The sequence below is a fragment of the Chenopodium album genome, chromosome 4 (genome assembly GCF_948465745.1).
Source record: "Chenopodium album chromosome 4, dcCheAlbu1.1, whole genome shotgun sequence".
In the NCBI taxonomy this organism is placed as follows: domain Eukaryota; kingdom Viridiplantae; phylum Streptophyta; class Magnoliopsida; order Caryophyllales; family Amaranthaceae; genus Chenopodium; species Chenopodium album.
The window spans coordinates 23,087,726-23,103,850 of record NC_137837.1 but is presented as its reverse complement, the minus strand read 5'-3'; the positions used below and the strand labels follow the sequence as shown (position 1 = coordinate 23,103,850).

The 16,125-nt window shown below is 35.4% G+C and overlaps 2 protein-coding genes across 2 annotated transcripts; one reads left to right on the top strand and one right to left on the bottom strand.

Annotated features, from left to right (window-relative positions):
- Nucleotides 1-4,152: 4,152 nt before the first annotated feature.
- Nucleotides 4,153-7,853, top strand: LOC145626852 (uncharacterized). Its single transcript, XM_081679325.1, has 2 exons — nt 4,153-4,734; nt 7,046-7,853. The coding sequence occupies exons 1-2, from the start codon at nt 4,402-4,404 to the stop codon at nt 7,517-7,519; spliced, it is 807 nt and encodes a 268-aa protein (XP_081535451.1). The 5' UTR covers nt 4,153-4,401; the 3' UTR covers nt 7,520-7,853.
- A 2,804-nt stretch (nt 7,854-10,657) lies between these two features.
- On the bottom strand, nt 10,658-15,791 carry LOC145629042 (biotin synthase, mitochondrial-like). The gene is made up of 6 exons (XM_081681516.1): nt 15,338-15,791; nt 14,035-14,214; nt 12,981-13,087; nt 12,402-12,607; nt 12,056-12,195; nt 10,658-11,209 (listed from the first exon to the last, which is right to left on the bottom strand). The coding sequence occupies exons 1-6, from the start codon at nt 15,533-15,535 to the stop codon at nt 10,913-10,915; spliced, it is 1,128 nt and encodes a 375-aa protein (XP_081537642.1). The 5' UTR covers nt 15,536-15,791; the 3' UTR covers nt 10,658-10,912.
- Nucleotides 15,792-16,125: the final 334 nt, after the last annotated feature.

Below are 16,125 nucleotides of genomic sequence, written 5' to 3'. Positions count from 1 at the left end.
GTATTCCTTTTGTTCGAGGGCTTTGTTATGTTTGTCTTGGCTGGTTGGGGATAGTTCAGACTGCCCTTTGATATTTGTTTGGTGTGTGACGAGTCCTGGTCTTCCTCTGATAATCTAGTTGGGGTAGGTTGGGTTTTTCGGAAACCTGGTGTAGATACAGTTTGTGGGTGGAGGGGTTAGAGCTACTTATGCAGCTTCTGCGTTGCATTATGAAGTCCAAGCTTATCTTTTTCGTTTGTTGTTCTCACTGTAAATTAAAAAAAAAAAAAAAAAAAAAAAAAAAAACCTTTGTTAGCACCACAAAATATTGCTGCCAAAAAAAAAAAAAAAAAACGAAACCAAATAAAATTCGTTATTACAAAATTTCCAAAAAAGCCACTTGATACAATTATGAACTAGTCGTAAACCCGCACAATGCGCGACTATTTATTGTATTGTGAGTTTTTATTTAAAAAAAATAAACACAATAAAAAAATAAAAATATGGGATCTCAACGTCATATACAATGTGTGTGTGTGTAAACATTACTACCGAATCTTATAGTAATTGACAATATTATAACAAGTGTTAGGTTAGATTTTTATACAATACACATAAAAGTCTGTCAAATTTAAACAATTTGTCATCTATAATAGTTACAATTTATAAATGTTGTATTTAAAAAATAAATCAAATAAAAAAAATTGTTGCACAAATCTAATTCAAATTTACAAAAATCATTCTTAAAAAAAATATCAGAAAACAAAAACGAAGTAATAAAAATTAAATTTATAATTGAGATTGTAAAAAAACAAACTCAAACGCTAAACATTGTAAAATGATTTTTTTTTTTTTTTTTGACACAGTAAAGTAAATTAATTACGAAAACTTTTTTAAAAACTAGATGAAATTTTGAAACACATTTTTTTTAACGGTAAACACAATTTTTTTTTCTCTTTTTTAGACAAGTAAACACAATTGTTTTAAATAAACAATTAAACACAATGATCCAAAATTAAAAAGCATTTGAAAATAAAATTAAAATCCTATATAAATTTAATAAAAATCATATCTGAAAAAAGTAATTATTAATAAAATTTAAAAATATTGAAAATAATGGAAAAAAAATTGACCATTTAACATTGAAATAGAAAAAAAAAGGGGTGTTAAATACCGCCGTCCAAATTTATCGCCACCGCCATCATTTCAAGCAAACTGACGATATTGCCCTTACTAACTTTTTTTTTCCATTTCATTCTCTAACATTAGTCCATCAACCACAACCGTGTCAACCACCACCTTCTACACCGAACAGCCACAACGACCGCGAAAGTCGATGAGAAATGGATGGTGATCGAGGTGGCTCGACGGAAAAAGAATCGGGGGTCAACCGCAACTCCACGTTAACCGATTTTGACCTCCGGTTACCGTGGATGGTAATCGGATTTGGGCTCCGATTACCACAGTCAACCGAAGGTCAAAACCGGTTACCGTGGATGGTAACCGGATTTGGGCTCTGGTTACCACGGTCAACCAGAGGTCAAAACCGGTAACCGTGGACGGTCAACCGGAGGTCAAAACCGGTTACCGTGGACGGTAACCGGAGGCCAAAACTGGTAACCGGAGGCCACAACCGGTTACCGGAGCTTAATTAAAAAATGGGTCAGTTTTCTTCAAAAAAAAAAAAAAATTAAATATGGTGGCTGGTAACCAGAGGTGAAAACCGGTTAACGGCTGCAGTCAACCGAATTTGGTCGCCGGTTATCTGGCAACCGGTTTTCACCCTTGGTTACCAGCCACCTATTACATAAAAAAAATGGAAACTAGTTACCTCCTTTCCACCCATTCCACCGTCGTAGTCGCCACCACTGCTTGAGCTCGCCGCCAATTGCTTCCCGGTAATTCTCAAATATGTGTTGTGTGGTAAGAAAGGTGAGTGGTTGGTGTTTGAGGGGAGAGAAAAAAATAAGGCTGAAAAATGGATTTGGGTTTAATAAGGGCAAAATTGTCACTTTGCTCGAAATGATGGCGGTGGCGATAAATTTGGACGGCGGTATTTAGCATTTCACTTTTCATATGTGTCTTTTGGGTTTCGCTACATTCATTATATAAATTTTCAGTTACACAAAAAAAATTAATACTTCCTCCGTTCTATTAATATTGCAACAATGGACTTTTTGCACTATTCATCACTCTTGTTTGACCATATAATACGAGTTATACGTTAAGCAAAATATAGTCAAGTGAGATCTTGTTGGATTCGTCTCATATAATACTTTCACAATATCAACTTTTGATAATTTTTACACTTACACAATTGTAGATATTTAGCATATAAAATGTGTTTTGGGATGCGTAATTTCCTCCTTGTTGCAATATTAACAGAACATAGGAAGTAATATTTTACCTTCCCTCTCTTTCACCGATTTTACCATTCCTCTCTTTCACCCAAAGTCTATAATTTATATCAACTAATTAAAAAATAATTATTTTCATGTTGTATACAAATATCAAAACCTAATGGTGGTATTGAATTTACAGGAGCATTCAAAGGTATTTTCTCGATCTACACTTTATTTACACTTTGGTTTTTTTTTTTTTCCTCGAATTTCTTTTACTTATTCGTTGTTTTTGAATTCTATTTTTTAAACAAATTTTGCCTTACAATTTGTGTAGGTTTTCATAAAAATCTGTATAAGTTTTTTTTGTGGATTGCTAAACACCGCCAACAAAAATGATCACCACCGCCAACATTTGATGTGAATGGACAATCATACCCTTACTACTTCACCATCCCTTCATCCTTCCGGCAACCCACAACCCCTTCCAACCGGCGATCACAACCCCTTTTGACCGACGACCCACCACACCCCCCTCTATGACAACCCACCACCTTCCCTGGTCGGCGTGAAGGTGGTGGTTTTTTTTATTTATTTATTTATTTTTATTTTTATATTTTAGGCAACCGTGGTAACACCACACCCCCCTCTATGACAACCCACCACCTTCCCTGGTCGGCGTGAAGGTGGTGGTTTTTTTTTTTATTTATTTATTTATTTTTATTTTTATATTTTAGGCAACCGTGGTAACCGGAGCCCAAAACCGGTTACCGTGCGTGGTAACCGGAACCCAAAACCGATTACCGTGCGTGGTAACCGGAGCCCATGGTAACCGGTTTTGGGCTCCGGTTACCATGCACGGTAACCGATTTTGGGCTCCGGTTACCGTGCACCTTAATCGATTCTGTGGTAACCGGAGCCCAAAACCAGTTACCATGCACGGTAACCGGAGCCCAAAACCGGTAACCGATTTTGGGCTCCGTTTACCATACACGGTAATTGATTTTGGGCTTTGGTTACCGCGATTGCCTGAAAATCTGAAATTAAAAAATAAAAAAAAATAAAAAAAAAAAAAAGAGGGAAGGTGGTGGGTCGCTAGTGCGGTGGTGATCGTCGCCGATCAGTGTGGTGGGGGTGGTGGTGGTGTTAGTCGTCAATTAGGGTGGTGGTGTCAAGGTGTTAGTGATTGATGGCAAGAGGGAAGATACTAGTGAAGTACTAAGGACATGATTGTCCATTCACACTAAATATTGACGATTTTGATAATTTTGGATGGCGGTATTTAACACCCCAAATTAAATGACTCATGTAACATTTTTTTTTTTTTTTGCTATTTTGAAATTTGAATTTATTAATGTGTTACATATATATAAAAATAAATCTATATTTTATTAGTATTTAAAAACAAAAACCATCATTCCTATAATGCCACATGTATATTTCATTTTTTTTCTCCAATGCCACATGTCACTTCATTTAATCTTTCTTTATTTAATATCTTTTCTCATATGAAAAAAAAAAACTTTAATTCAATACATGTATAAATTATTGAATGTTGTTTGGTTCACTTTCCTCCCGTTTAATTTCTACTACAATTGCATTCAATTTTTACCTCTTCTTCTCCTCTATAAACTATTCATTTGCCAATATAAATATATTAAAAATAATTATTTATATAGTATACCTATAAATGGCTAGTTTTATTAAAAGAATTTTAATTTCTGTAACAGAATAAAAAAAAAAAAACGGAGTAGTATTTTGAGGCAATTTTTTTTCACAAAATAATGCCAAATCTCCCATTTGGTGATTACTTTATAGATTTAGATAGATAGTATACATTAGGAAGCCTCCAGATTGTTCACAATCTCCTCATAATAACCCTATCTCTCTTTATACATGATCCTCCCCTCCCCAACTAATTACATTTATTATGCATTTATAATTATGTCTCGCTATCCCATCTAATTAATTCAACCTTGAAATGAATTCCAACACTACCATTTCCAATCCTTCAAATTAGCCAAATTTCAAATTTGACAGAAAGAATCACCCAAAAAAAAAAAAAAAAAAAAAAAAGGTGAAGATGATGAATGTGTTGCAGAGTTTCCTATTCCCACCACCACCATCAATCTTTGTGACAGCTATGTCATTCATAAGCTTTGGTTCACTCGCAAATGCAGGTTTATCTGAATTAAGGGGAAAACATTTACAATACTCCAAGTTTGTAAATTGGAATGTTCCTAATAAAATCCAACAAAAACAGATTATAATTTCTAGCAAAGTTGGGATGGCTTTTCTTTATACTCCTGCTTTTTTATTTGGGGTTGCTTCCTTTTTCATTTTCCCTGATGAAGGTTTCAGGTTTTTGTTGCTTCGTTCGGCTCTTACTATCCATTTTCTCAAGAGGGTACTTGAGGTAATTTGATTATATTGATTCATTTGGTATATTTCTTCATTACTATTTTTATATCATATGATTCCTTATGACGATTCATGTTAATCGACTCCGAATCATTTTGGGACTAAGGCTGTGTTGTATTGATTTTAGTTTATTATTATTATTATTATTATTATTATTATATTTCTAATTCTCATGTAAAATTGTTAGAATTTCATATTTATATTTCTTTTTTGGTTATTAAACAATATATTACTACAGAAGTTTTTGCATATTATAAGGGTATCATCTGAAATATGTGATGAGTGACTTCAGCCAAATCTTGTTACTATTATTTGCCGTCCGCCCATCCGTCTTTAATTGTTTGCCCCATAGCCCCATCTTTAATTGTTTGCCCTGTAGTCATATTTTATTAAGTTTTGATGGGACCTTAAATAATTTATGTGGGATTATATAATTTATATTGGTTGGTCCTCTATGAGCCGTATGGGAAAGGACGGCCTAAAATGGAAAATGAGCTCGAAGGAGCATAAAATATAAATAAATAATAATGAGTGCGGGTGTACAAGGGATATCCCTTAGTGTGAAGGATAGCTCAAGTGGTTAGAGCTCCCCTCCCGATTCCAGGTGATACTGGGATCGAAACTCATCACCCGCCCTTGTGGCTCTCTAAACACCAAAAAAAAAAACAAGGGATATCCCTTGAATCTTGAATTCTCAAAGTTCAGTAACTCAATAATAAATGATCAAAGTTCTTTGATTTATGAATTGTTAAGTGGGTATATAATTGAAGTTCACATTACCCTTATTGTATCAATAATTCACCAATCACCATATTAGGTGAAATTCATAACATTAGCAGTTAGCTGTTAGTCTAATTACTAATTAATTTTTTTTGTTTTAAACATAATGTCGTTCAACAAGACAATGAATATTGGTAAGAATGTAGCCCATTTTACACAAAGGTGAGGATGTAGCCCTTGCTAGTTCACTTGTTTATGGTGATAGGAAAGCTTCATTAATTTTCCAAATTTAACTCGCAATCTGTGCTCAGTTGACTGGATGAGTCTAATGTATAATATGATCAGTATAGTTCCGCAAAGGGCTAGTATATGTCATGGAAAATATGGGATGAATTGGTCTCTCCAAGTATTAACCCTATTAGGCAGTGATGAATTAGTTTGTGATGAATCGGTCTATATTAAGTGCAGGTATGATATTTAGGAGGTTCATATAATGATGCACGTGGTGTGGCATGAAGCATAGGCGACCTATGTATGTTGTAATACATTCTTTGTTACTGCATTTTAGGGAGATCAATTGACTTAAACTAAGGTGGCCTTTCAAAATTTTCAGAAAAATGTGGAATTTTGTTCATGATTTGGTATGAAGCCTAGACAAACTTGTATGTGTTCAGCCATGAGTGCATCATAATCAAAGCTCATTGTGTTCCGAACTTCTCTGCAATAACATGGAAAATATGACTTTATTGCTGCCTCTTAAGTTTTTGCATATGATAAGGGTATCACCTGAAATATTTGCTGTAATGTTGATCGTAGTTCTTTTTTTTATTTTTTATTTTTTATTTTTTTTATTTTATTTATTTATTTATTTATTTTTATATATTTTTTTTATTACTCCCACTTAGATCAAAGTACACTACTTTTCTTGTTTGATTAAATAAGAGTTTGCTTTTTTTTTTTTTTGACATATAAATAAGAGTTTGCTACCCATATTGAGATTTACAAATTCCTAGAAAGTTGTATATGCTGTGATAATTCTATGTACTACATAGTAAACCTGATATGTTATACATTATGCTATTTGTTCTGAAAACTACACATATCTATTCGCTATTGTTTGGTTCATGTCCTACTTTATGAACTAATCCAAGAAGTTCAAGTGGTTCATTTGGTTACAAAGTTGTTTTAATGCATATTGCTTACTGTTATTTTGTTAATAAACATTTGTAGAATAACTATGAGCAGCAATTATTTCTTCTCTAATAAAGGGACTAAACAGAAATTATTGGCTTGTATTCTTGTAGCTGTCATCACCCAATGCAGCGTAAAAGAGAAATCTCTTAATCTCTTTGCAGACTATTAAATCTAAATGATGTTCGTCTTGACTATTGTATCTAAATGTTGTTCGTCTTGAATTCTTGATGCTGGTAATTATAAACAATTATAAGGAAGTTATAACAGTGTTTAATTGTAATTTAACTTTAATAGCGCTTTGATTATCATATGGATTAGCTTATGCACATGTAATGCATTGGTCACTAGATTGTGAATTTTCCTGCTAATACTACATGTATTCTGCTTTGTAGGTGTTGTTTGTTCACAGATTTGGAGGTAGTGGGGTTGCTCTTCATGCCGCGATCCCAATTGCTCTTAGTTACTTCATCTCCACAGTGACAATGATTTATGCACAACACCTATCGGGACAATTGCCAGAGCCATCTATCGACCTGACATATCCTGGAGTTGGGTTGTTTCTATTGGGTATAGGTGGCAACTTGTACCACCATTACATCCTCGCTACACTGAGGGGAGAAGGTGAGAAAGAGTATAAGATACCCAAGGGCGGCTTGTTTGACTTGGTGCTTTGCCCACATTATTTGTTTGAGGTGTTGGGATTTGTTGGTATTTCTTGCATAGCTCAAACACCATATACCCTCGCTTTCACAGCCGGAACAACCTTGTATCTGCTGGGTCGGAGTTGTTCTACTAAGAAGTGGTATATGTCTAAGTTTGAGGACTTCCCTAAAGATGCCAAGGTTTTTCTTCCTTTTATTTTCTAGTTTTATTCAGGAAGCTGAGTTATGACAATTTTCTAGGTTATGTTTGCTGAATGGCAGAACAACACCACATACAACACCTCAATTATTTAGGTGCTATTGTTTCGTAGACACACACACACTTCAATGATACCAAGCTTGCTTTCCTACGTTGAATCACATGTTCGAATCTTCCCTAAGATGTACTCTCTATATCTGTTGGATATATCTGATGTAATTTTTTTTTTTTACATTCTGTAATTTCGTCTCTATCAAACTATTGTTGCTCATTCCTACTAGATCACTGTTTGAAATTTGAACAACAAAATTGACGTTACTTTTTTTTTTTTTTTTTTTGAATTGTTTTTTTTCTTTTTAATATTATTTTAGGGGTTAATTTTGCTAGATCATGCAAAAGAGTGCTAAATGTTATTTATATTTGCTATAAGTAGTGTACAAATTTTCATCTGATCTGTTGTTTATATACAGAGTACAATGGATTTCTAGGCTTAACATTACTCGAGATGCCTTTTTCAACACCTTACTCAAGTGAACAATTCCAAAGTATGCCTTGGCTATTTATAAGGAGTGCTTCCTTGTGAATTTCACTCATCTTTCAATGTGGGACTTTTTCACAAAAAGACCCCACATGGAAAGAATGTTGAATTCAATCATTAGTTAAATAAACTAAGGAATAACAAAGTAATAAGTGTCACATGGTTAGGTAAGGACCACTTCCCCACTTCCTCACTTGCTCTCCAAGGCAACTCACATGCATTGTGAGCTAACCATGTGGCACCCAACCTTAACCCCCAAGTTGGGTTCGGTTGGGCCGCTCCTTTTGGGCCGCGTCCATGACCCGCCACCCAGGTCCGCGGCTCGTTGCCACATGGCATTGCCAACGTGGCACGAATGCATGATGCCACGTGGCGTGCCGCCACCATGGTGCGCTGCCACTTGGTGGCTGCCGCCATGTAGCGCACTTCTATTTGGTGCGCTTCCCTAGCTTTTTGCGCGACTAGGGTTTTTACTTGTTACTTGAAGTAGTTTCCCGTCTCGCCAATTCCTAAATTTTGGCTCGACTATTAAGATTCGGTTCCGACGCTGTAAGCTTGGAATCCGACGTCTTTGTTCACAACACTCGAGCGACTCATTAATTCCTCCCGAATTAATTCGTTGTGTTGGTTCATTAGTTGCTTGGGTGTGACTCGAAGGGTTCGGTCAAGATTAAGCTGTGATATTAATTATACATTAATATCACTTATCGGAAGCGGCCTCCACCTAGGCATTCCGATCACTTGACCTCACTGAATAATTAGCTTTCTAATAATTTCGAAACCTCTATCGGAATAATACACTTGTTCGAAAGACATCATTCCTATCAAGGGGGTCATTCGCTCAAAATAATCCCAACCGGTCACTCAACCTGTTATATCAGGTTAAAGTGACACAGGTCATCGCTCGATTTGTTGAAAAAATAAATAAACATAATAATAAAACTTGAAAAAAAATAAAGAAAACTTCCACACACACACACACACACAAAAAAAAAAAAAAAAAAAAAAAAAAAAAATTGCGAACAACTACCATTTAAAATTTCCTTTTAAAAAAACTACTGCAAAGTCACAAAAACTTGAGTAGCACTACCACCTTTAATTTTCCGGCAAGAATTTCCGGTTGAGATAGCTTAGTTTATTAAATTTCAATTAATTGTGGTATAGAAAACAAGAGATTTCGATAGTAGAACACAATTATATGTCAATAATCATTAATTTTGCATTATAGTTTATTTAATTTCTCAATTAAATCTTAAAATAAGGGTTTATGGTAAAAAAAAATTGTAATTTAGGGCTTTACTAAATTGGGGGATTTGGGGCAATTGAAGTGTATAATCCAATTAGGGGTTAATGCAGTCATTTAATATGAGTTTTTTAAGGGAAATTTTATAAAATATGCCCCCAAAACGGAGATTCTTGCCGGAAAAAATAAATGTGGTAGTGCTACTCAAACTTTTTGTGTTTCGTGATAGTTTTTTCAAAAGAAAATTTTAAATGGTAATTGTTCTCAAAAGTGGTCATTTAATTGGTAGTTGTTTGCAAAATTTCCAAAAAAAAAAAAAAAAACAGCCACCGACCACCTTACCACCACCCTCTCCCCAGCCCGTCGCACATAGATCTACCTCTGGAGCCCCCAACCACCGCCACCAAACCTCCCCACGCCGTCGTTGGCTTCAAGACCATCCTTCCCTCACTCTGGCGACGACACTTCTCTCCTCCTTCCCCTAAATCACCTAACCTCCGCCGCAACCCCAAACCCTAAAAACACCCAGCCCACTGCACAAATCCCCGAGGAAATACAAGTTTATCTGCATTGCGCTGAAAATGGGTAAAACCGCTATTTGAGGTAGCGATTTTACTCCGTGATAAACTAAATTTGTTTATCACGGAGATTGACTGGGGTAGCCTCCAAACCCTACAAATCGTCGGCCCCCCACCCTCGGGACCCTCGCACTAGGGTTCCGAGGGTGAGGGAGGGCCAATTTGGTGGTTTAATGCGCTGGGGGAGGGTTGTTTGGGGGGTTTCAGGTTTTCGTTGAAATCGGTTTGGGTGGTGGGTCTTTGGGTAGGGGATTTCAGGTTACCGTTGAACACAATTCTGGTTTCTATCAGAGTTGGTGGGAGGCAGATCTGGCTGGGTGGGTTGGGGCTGCCAGAATGGTGGTGGCCGACCGATACGGTTGAGTGAAGGTTGGTTGTGGGATTTTTTTTTTTTTCTAAATTTTTTTTTCAACCTATAATGTGCTGACACGTGTCACTTAAAATTAAAAACAAAAACCCTCTGTCACTTGGGTTCATTAAAAGCAAGTGACCCCTAAAGTTTGGATTATTTAAAAATAATCCAAAGTTGGAATTATTTTGAGCAAACGGCCAAAGTTGGAAATTATGTTTGTCAATTTTTCAAAAAAAAACAAAAAATGCATCTTTTCCGGTTTAGCAAACAAAATTTCAGTTGCTATATCATTTTTTTTTAGATTAGCAACCGACTTTTAGTCCTAAAAGTTAGCAACGGAAAAAAGCCATCCCTAATGTTTTTTCTCAAATTAATGGTGGGTCGCTTGACCCAACTTGTCTAATGTAGATCTGCTACTGATACCCAACAATCTTGCTTCACAAATATTACGATTAGATTTGACCTTCTGAATCTTTATACTTCTTGAGTTCTACATAACAACGTAATACACTCAATTCAATTCCATACATCCAATCTATACCTACTAAAAAAATGAAGAGGGAGGGAATGGGATGGGGATGGGACAAGGGGTTACAAAACAACTTATATAGAGGTACAATTACTTAAAAAATAAAAAAAAAAAACAATAGCCAGGCATCCTACAAATTGAAGACATTGCCTCGACTTCTAACCTGAACTAGATGCAGCTACCTTGCAGGCATCATCTGCTTCTGCATCATCTAAGCTTGGAGGTTTTGGAATCAGCCCAAGAACCTCGAACATGCTTTGATCAGCATCAAAGTCATTATTAGCAGTGGTTAGCAGCTTCTCACCAGTGAAGATGGAGTTTGCCCCAGCAAGAAAACACAAGGCTTGTTCAGGCACTGAGAATCGTATCCTCCCTGCTGATAGCCTCACCATTGCAGCTGGCATTACTATGCGAGCTGTTGCTATCATCCGAATCATCTCCCATATTTCAACAGGCTGAACACCGTGATGAATACATAAATAGATTGAATATTCAAATAGTTAACAATCTTGTGTTAAACATTTCTAAACTTATAATTGGATCATGCATTGTAATGAAAACCTTCATAAAAACACATTTTAAAGGGTTCAAAGGAACCATATGAGATGAAAAGGTAGGATTAGTTTAGCCACTTTCACAACTCATCATTATCAAATTATCATGATAATCTTTTTTTTTTTTAAGGTTGCCCACCCGGTTCACCTCCGGATCCGACTCGGGTAGCACACCTGACTTATGGTGGGTGAGTCTCCCAACAAGAATTTCTGCATACGGTGAGGCTCGAACCCGAGACCTCTTAAGCGACATAAAGTTGCTTACCAGTTGAGCCAACTCTTGTTGGTTCACGGTAATCTACTTTGTAATATTTCCTCTGTTTTTTTTAGTTGAAACCTTTCTAGTTTCTATTATCACGTTTGCCCCCGCATGTTTTTAACGATTAATATCGCTAATTATCAACATTGTGAAATTATAAAAAGTGAATATTAATAAAATGTACATTGAAACGATTAAAACATGATCCCACATGAATATGTTTAACGTATCTATAAACCACAAAAGTAAGTCAAAGCGTGTTGTGTGAAGAGTGTAAAAGTCAAACGGTGTCAACTAAAAAAAAAAAAAAAAAAAACGGAGGAAGTATATAACTATATAAGAGCTATCTGGGACACAACCAGATATCTTTACAAATTAGGCACCCAAGTTATCACATAGACACATAGTGATATATAAATGCACAAATTGAAAAAGAAATGAGCTCAAGACACAAATTATTATAGGGATTATTGGGGGAATAATATTACCTTCTGATCTTCAAGAGGAGTGCCTTTTACAGCGACAAGTGCATTAATTGGAACACTCTCTGGGTGCGAAGGCAAAGTAGCCAATGTATGTAACAAACCTACTCGATCCTCGGCTGTTTCTCCGAGTCCGATTATTCCTCCTGTAGCAAACAAATCTTTATATCAACCAGTTGAAAACGAGTAAAAGTATCACCAACTTGATGATGATAAATCCAAATATCCAATGTTTTGAGAAAACCAGGCAGCTGTAACTTAACAACTTAGTAATGGGTTACTTTTCTAATAATTCGTACTCCAATGTCGTAAAATTATGTCAACCACCTCATGTTTTTTGGTAGAAACTCACCACAGCAAACATTGATTCCTGCATCACGTACAAACTCAAGGGTTTGGAGTCGCTCATCATAAGATCGAGTTGTAATGATGTTTGGGTAATACTCTCTTGAGGTATCAAGATTATGATTATATGCGGTAAGACCTGCCTTCTTCAAATCCTCTGCTTGCTGTTTCTCCAGCATACCCAAGGTGCAGCAGACCTCCATGCCCATTTCCCTGTCAGAAAAGAAAGTTAGAAAATTTACATCTTGCCTGAAACTATTTCACTGAAGCAGCAAATCAAATTAATATGGAGTTTAATGATCTTTTTTTAGAACCCTCCACGTGATGTCAAACGTAGACTCAATTAAATACAAGCGATAATTGAATATTAGTAGTTCAAATTTTATCTATCAAAGTAAAATACATTTGAAGCTATATCCATTGATTTGTTAATTGTTATCTGAATTAGCAAAACAGCTATATTATGGCATCATAATGTAAATTACTCCCTATGTGATACCATTTTAATTTTTTTATTCTTTCATAGGGAGATTGGGTAATATATCATTACCTAGCACATCAAATCAGAATTATAGATTATCATCACCTTATTTCTTTCACATAACCAAGAATTTGGTTGAAGTTAGTCTTCCTTCCTACTGTGTCCCTCCATGCAGCACCCATACAAAATCGTGTACTTCCAGCCTCCTTTGCCTGATAGTTTAGGAAAGAGACCAATAAAGATTTAAACGAAAAAATTGCACAAAGATGCATTTGGATTAACACTACTAAACATTTTCAGTAACTACCCAAAATATTATAGTCACTAACTGATCTTATCAGTGACAAATGAGCATAGTCAAAATTAAAGCACAAGAAATTTGTCACATATCTTCCACAAAGAAGAGCATTCCCACAGGAAAATATAATCATAAAAAAAAAATCATTAAACAGATTTCAACAGCTGCATAAGTTGACAACACATAGATTCAAATACATCTTTGTTTTGCAACCACAGCATGTTATATACATTAAAGAATCTCATAAGAATATGTATCCTATATGGTACATGGGCATGCAAACTTCCGAATTAATCTCCTTCTAAACATAATCCAAAGATGCATAGAAGAAAGATCATACAGTTCTTAGCAGTTACCACAGCCTACTCTCAAGGTCTCTCAAAATATACCATGTATGGTAAAAGTAGGATAGGATGAAAGCAACGTAACATATGTGCAGTTACTTAAAGAAGTGTGTTTTTGAATCAGCCAAATTGGCATTTAGTAATATAGTAATGCAGCAAAATCCGAATCTGAAGCCTACGAAAACCCATTGAAAGTCATAGTAGCTAACATTAAACAAAATTGATTGTGCTAATCAATTTGCTCCAGCTAATGAAATTCAATAATTCAAATTCTTAAGCCAGCTGAGCATTGGGATCCCAATAGTATTGCCATTGAGCCAGTGTTAGTTCCAAAAGATCAAATTACAATTGATATTGTAATAGTATAGTTTATCTTCAAGTGCAGTTTGGATAGTATAATCAGAGCATGATTTTGCATTTGAAAGTAAAAAATTACATATACTTCTAGAATAAAGAATTCAATTATCAGTTGTTGAAATGTTAAAAAGGAACTCATGAAAGATGAAGAAATTCTCACCTTCTTTGCTGACTCTATGACTGCATCTTTATTCATCATTCTTTGCGCCTTCAATCCAGTACCATGTCGTGAAGATTGTGGGCAATATGAACAGTCCTCACTGCAGCCTCCAGTCTTAATGGAGAGAAGAGTGCATTGTTGAACTTCTCTGAAGTTGTGAGCATGTCTATGCACTTGTGCCTACAAAGAAAAGTCCCCATGACAAACTCATAACAATGTTTCTGTTTGGTGAAAGGCCAACGGATAAAGATCAGGCAGATGAGATTGGTTTGTTATATTACAATACACAATAACATAAACCACAGTTATTGGTGCAAACGTTGAGGAAATTATGTATGCCAACAAAGATTGCATATATAGAGGACACATATGTTTTGGCGAGCTAAAACAAATTTAACAACATATGTTGATTGAAACCTTTAGTAGCACCTCATCATTTTCGAGCCACTTTATCTCTGACCCCATTCCTGATCCAATAAGGAGTATGGTTTGTTCATTCTACCTTCCTCGACTCATTTCGGAACAACCAGTTCATGGGTGGGCGGTCCAAGTCTTCCAACTTGGACTATTAAAAGATCCAGCACTTTGGGTTAAGAGGGTGTAGCATTAATGAGCACTCACTAGAAAATTTGTCTTAAATAATCAACCTGAATTCATGTTCTCACGACGAAATTCCAGTACAAAGCAAACAGCAGCTAATACAAACCAATAACGGCAACGAACAAAGTCATTCTTCGAAGCTCACTATAGCAACATTGTCGGTCATCCTATACCTTAAAGTTGGTCAAGAATGAATTAGAAATTCTCTGACCTTTCTAACCACAAGTACATGACTTGTACATCCCAGAATATTCAGTAACTGCAACTTAGCTACAAAATCTAAGGCATGTTACTGTTGCATAGAAATCATTATTTCCCTAAAAAAGGCAATACTTGTATATGATTGAAGATGCTTGATTCCCTTTATGTTCATGATTTTCCCAAAGAATAATTTAAATTAGTAAGTTAGACTAGCAGCTTATTTAACTATCTAAGTTTCAAATTTCCAATGCTAACAGCAAAATTCACAAATCAAATACTACTTCTTGTTTTTTGTAACAAAATCAAAACATTGTCTAAAACCCATCACTAATTCTATGCAAAAGCAAGAAAGAACCCAATATCATATTAAAAATACACCCAAAAAAACCCAACTTTTTCTAAACAAATATTGAGTTTTCCACAAAACAATTAATTAACATAATATGTACAAATTCAGGTAAAAAAAAGCGAAGAAATATAGAAGAAAAAGTGGTAGAAATACCCCATGAAAGAGAAGGTCTAAAACAGGAGAATCATAGATAGATTGAATTTCAGGACGAGTCCAATCAAAACGAGGACCATCTTTAATAGTTCTTTCAGCTTGAATTGCTGCAGCAGACGATGATGAAGAGTACCAACAACAATGTAAGCCCACAATTTGGGGTTTAAGTGTGTTGCGTATGGATCTCACCCACAACATTGTTTTCTCCGCTTTTGATAATCCTTTGTTGAATGAAGGTGTTTTGCAATGATAAAAGTTTTGAACTTTGTGTTATACTAGTATGATGCAATGGAGTTTGAGGTTTTTATACTTTTTATGTAATTTGGTCAATAAATTAACAATGGTGGAGTGAGATGAGATTGTTGAAGGAAAATTAAGTTTGGAGTAGAAGTAGGTGACTAGTGGGAGGATAAGTAGGTAGGGTTTTGAATTTTGATGGCGAGTTAACGGATTTTTCAATGTTCTATTGGGTCCTCCCTAGAGGCTAGAGCCTAGAGGCAGTCTTTACTCTAGCTTGACTCGATCAATACTCAGTAAAGCTCGGTTCAAGGGTTAGTTTATTTACAAATTTTTACCTGCACCCTATTGCAGGGAACATTGCTTGCATCATTATCCTCCACGCGTGTTCAGCCCCCGTCCCTTTTATTTACGAATTTTCTACAAATTTATATAAAATGTTCATTTATATATTAGTAAATGTTCATTTGTGTATCATAAGAATTGAATATATGTTTTGAATTGAATTTTAAGAATTAATATATGTTTTGAATTGAATTTTAAGAATTTTC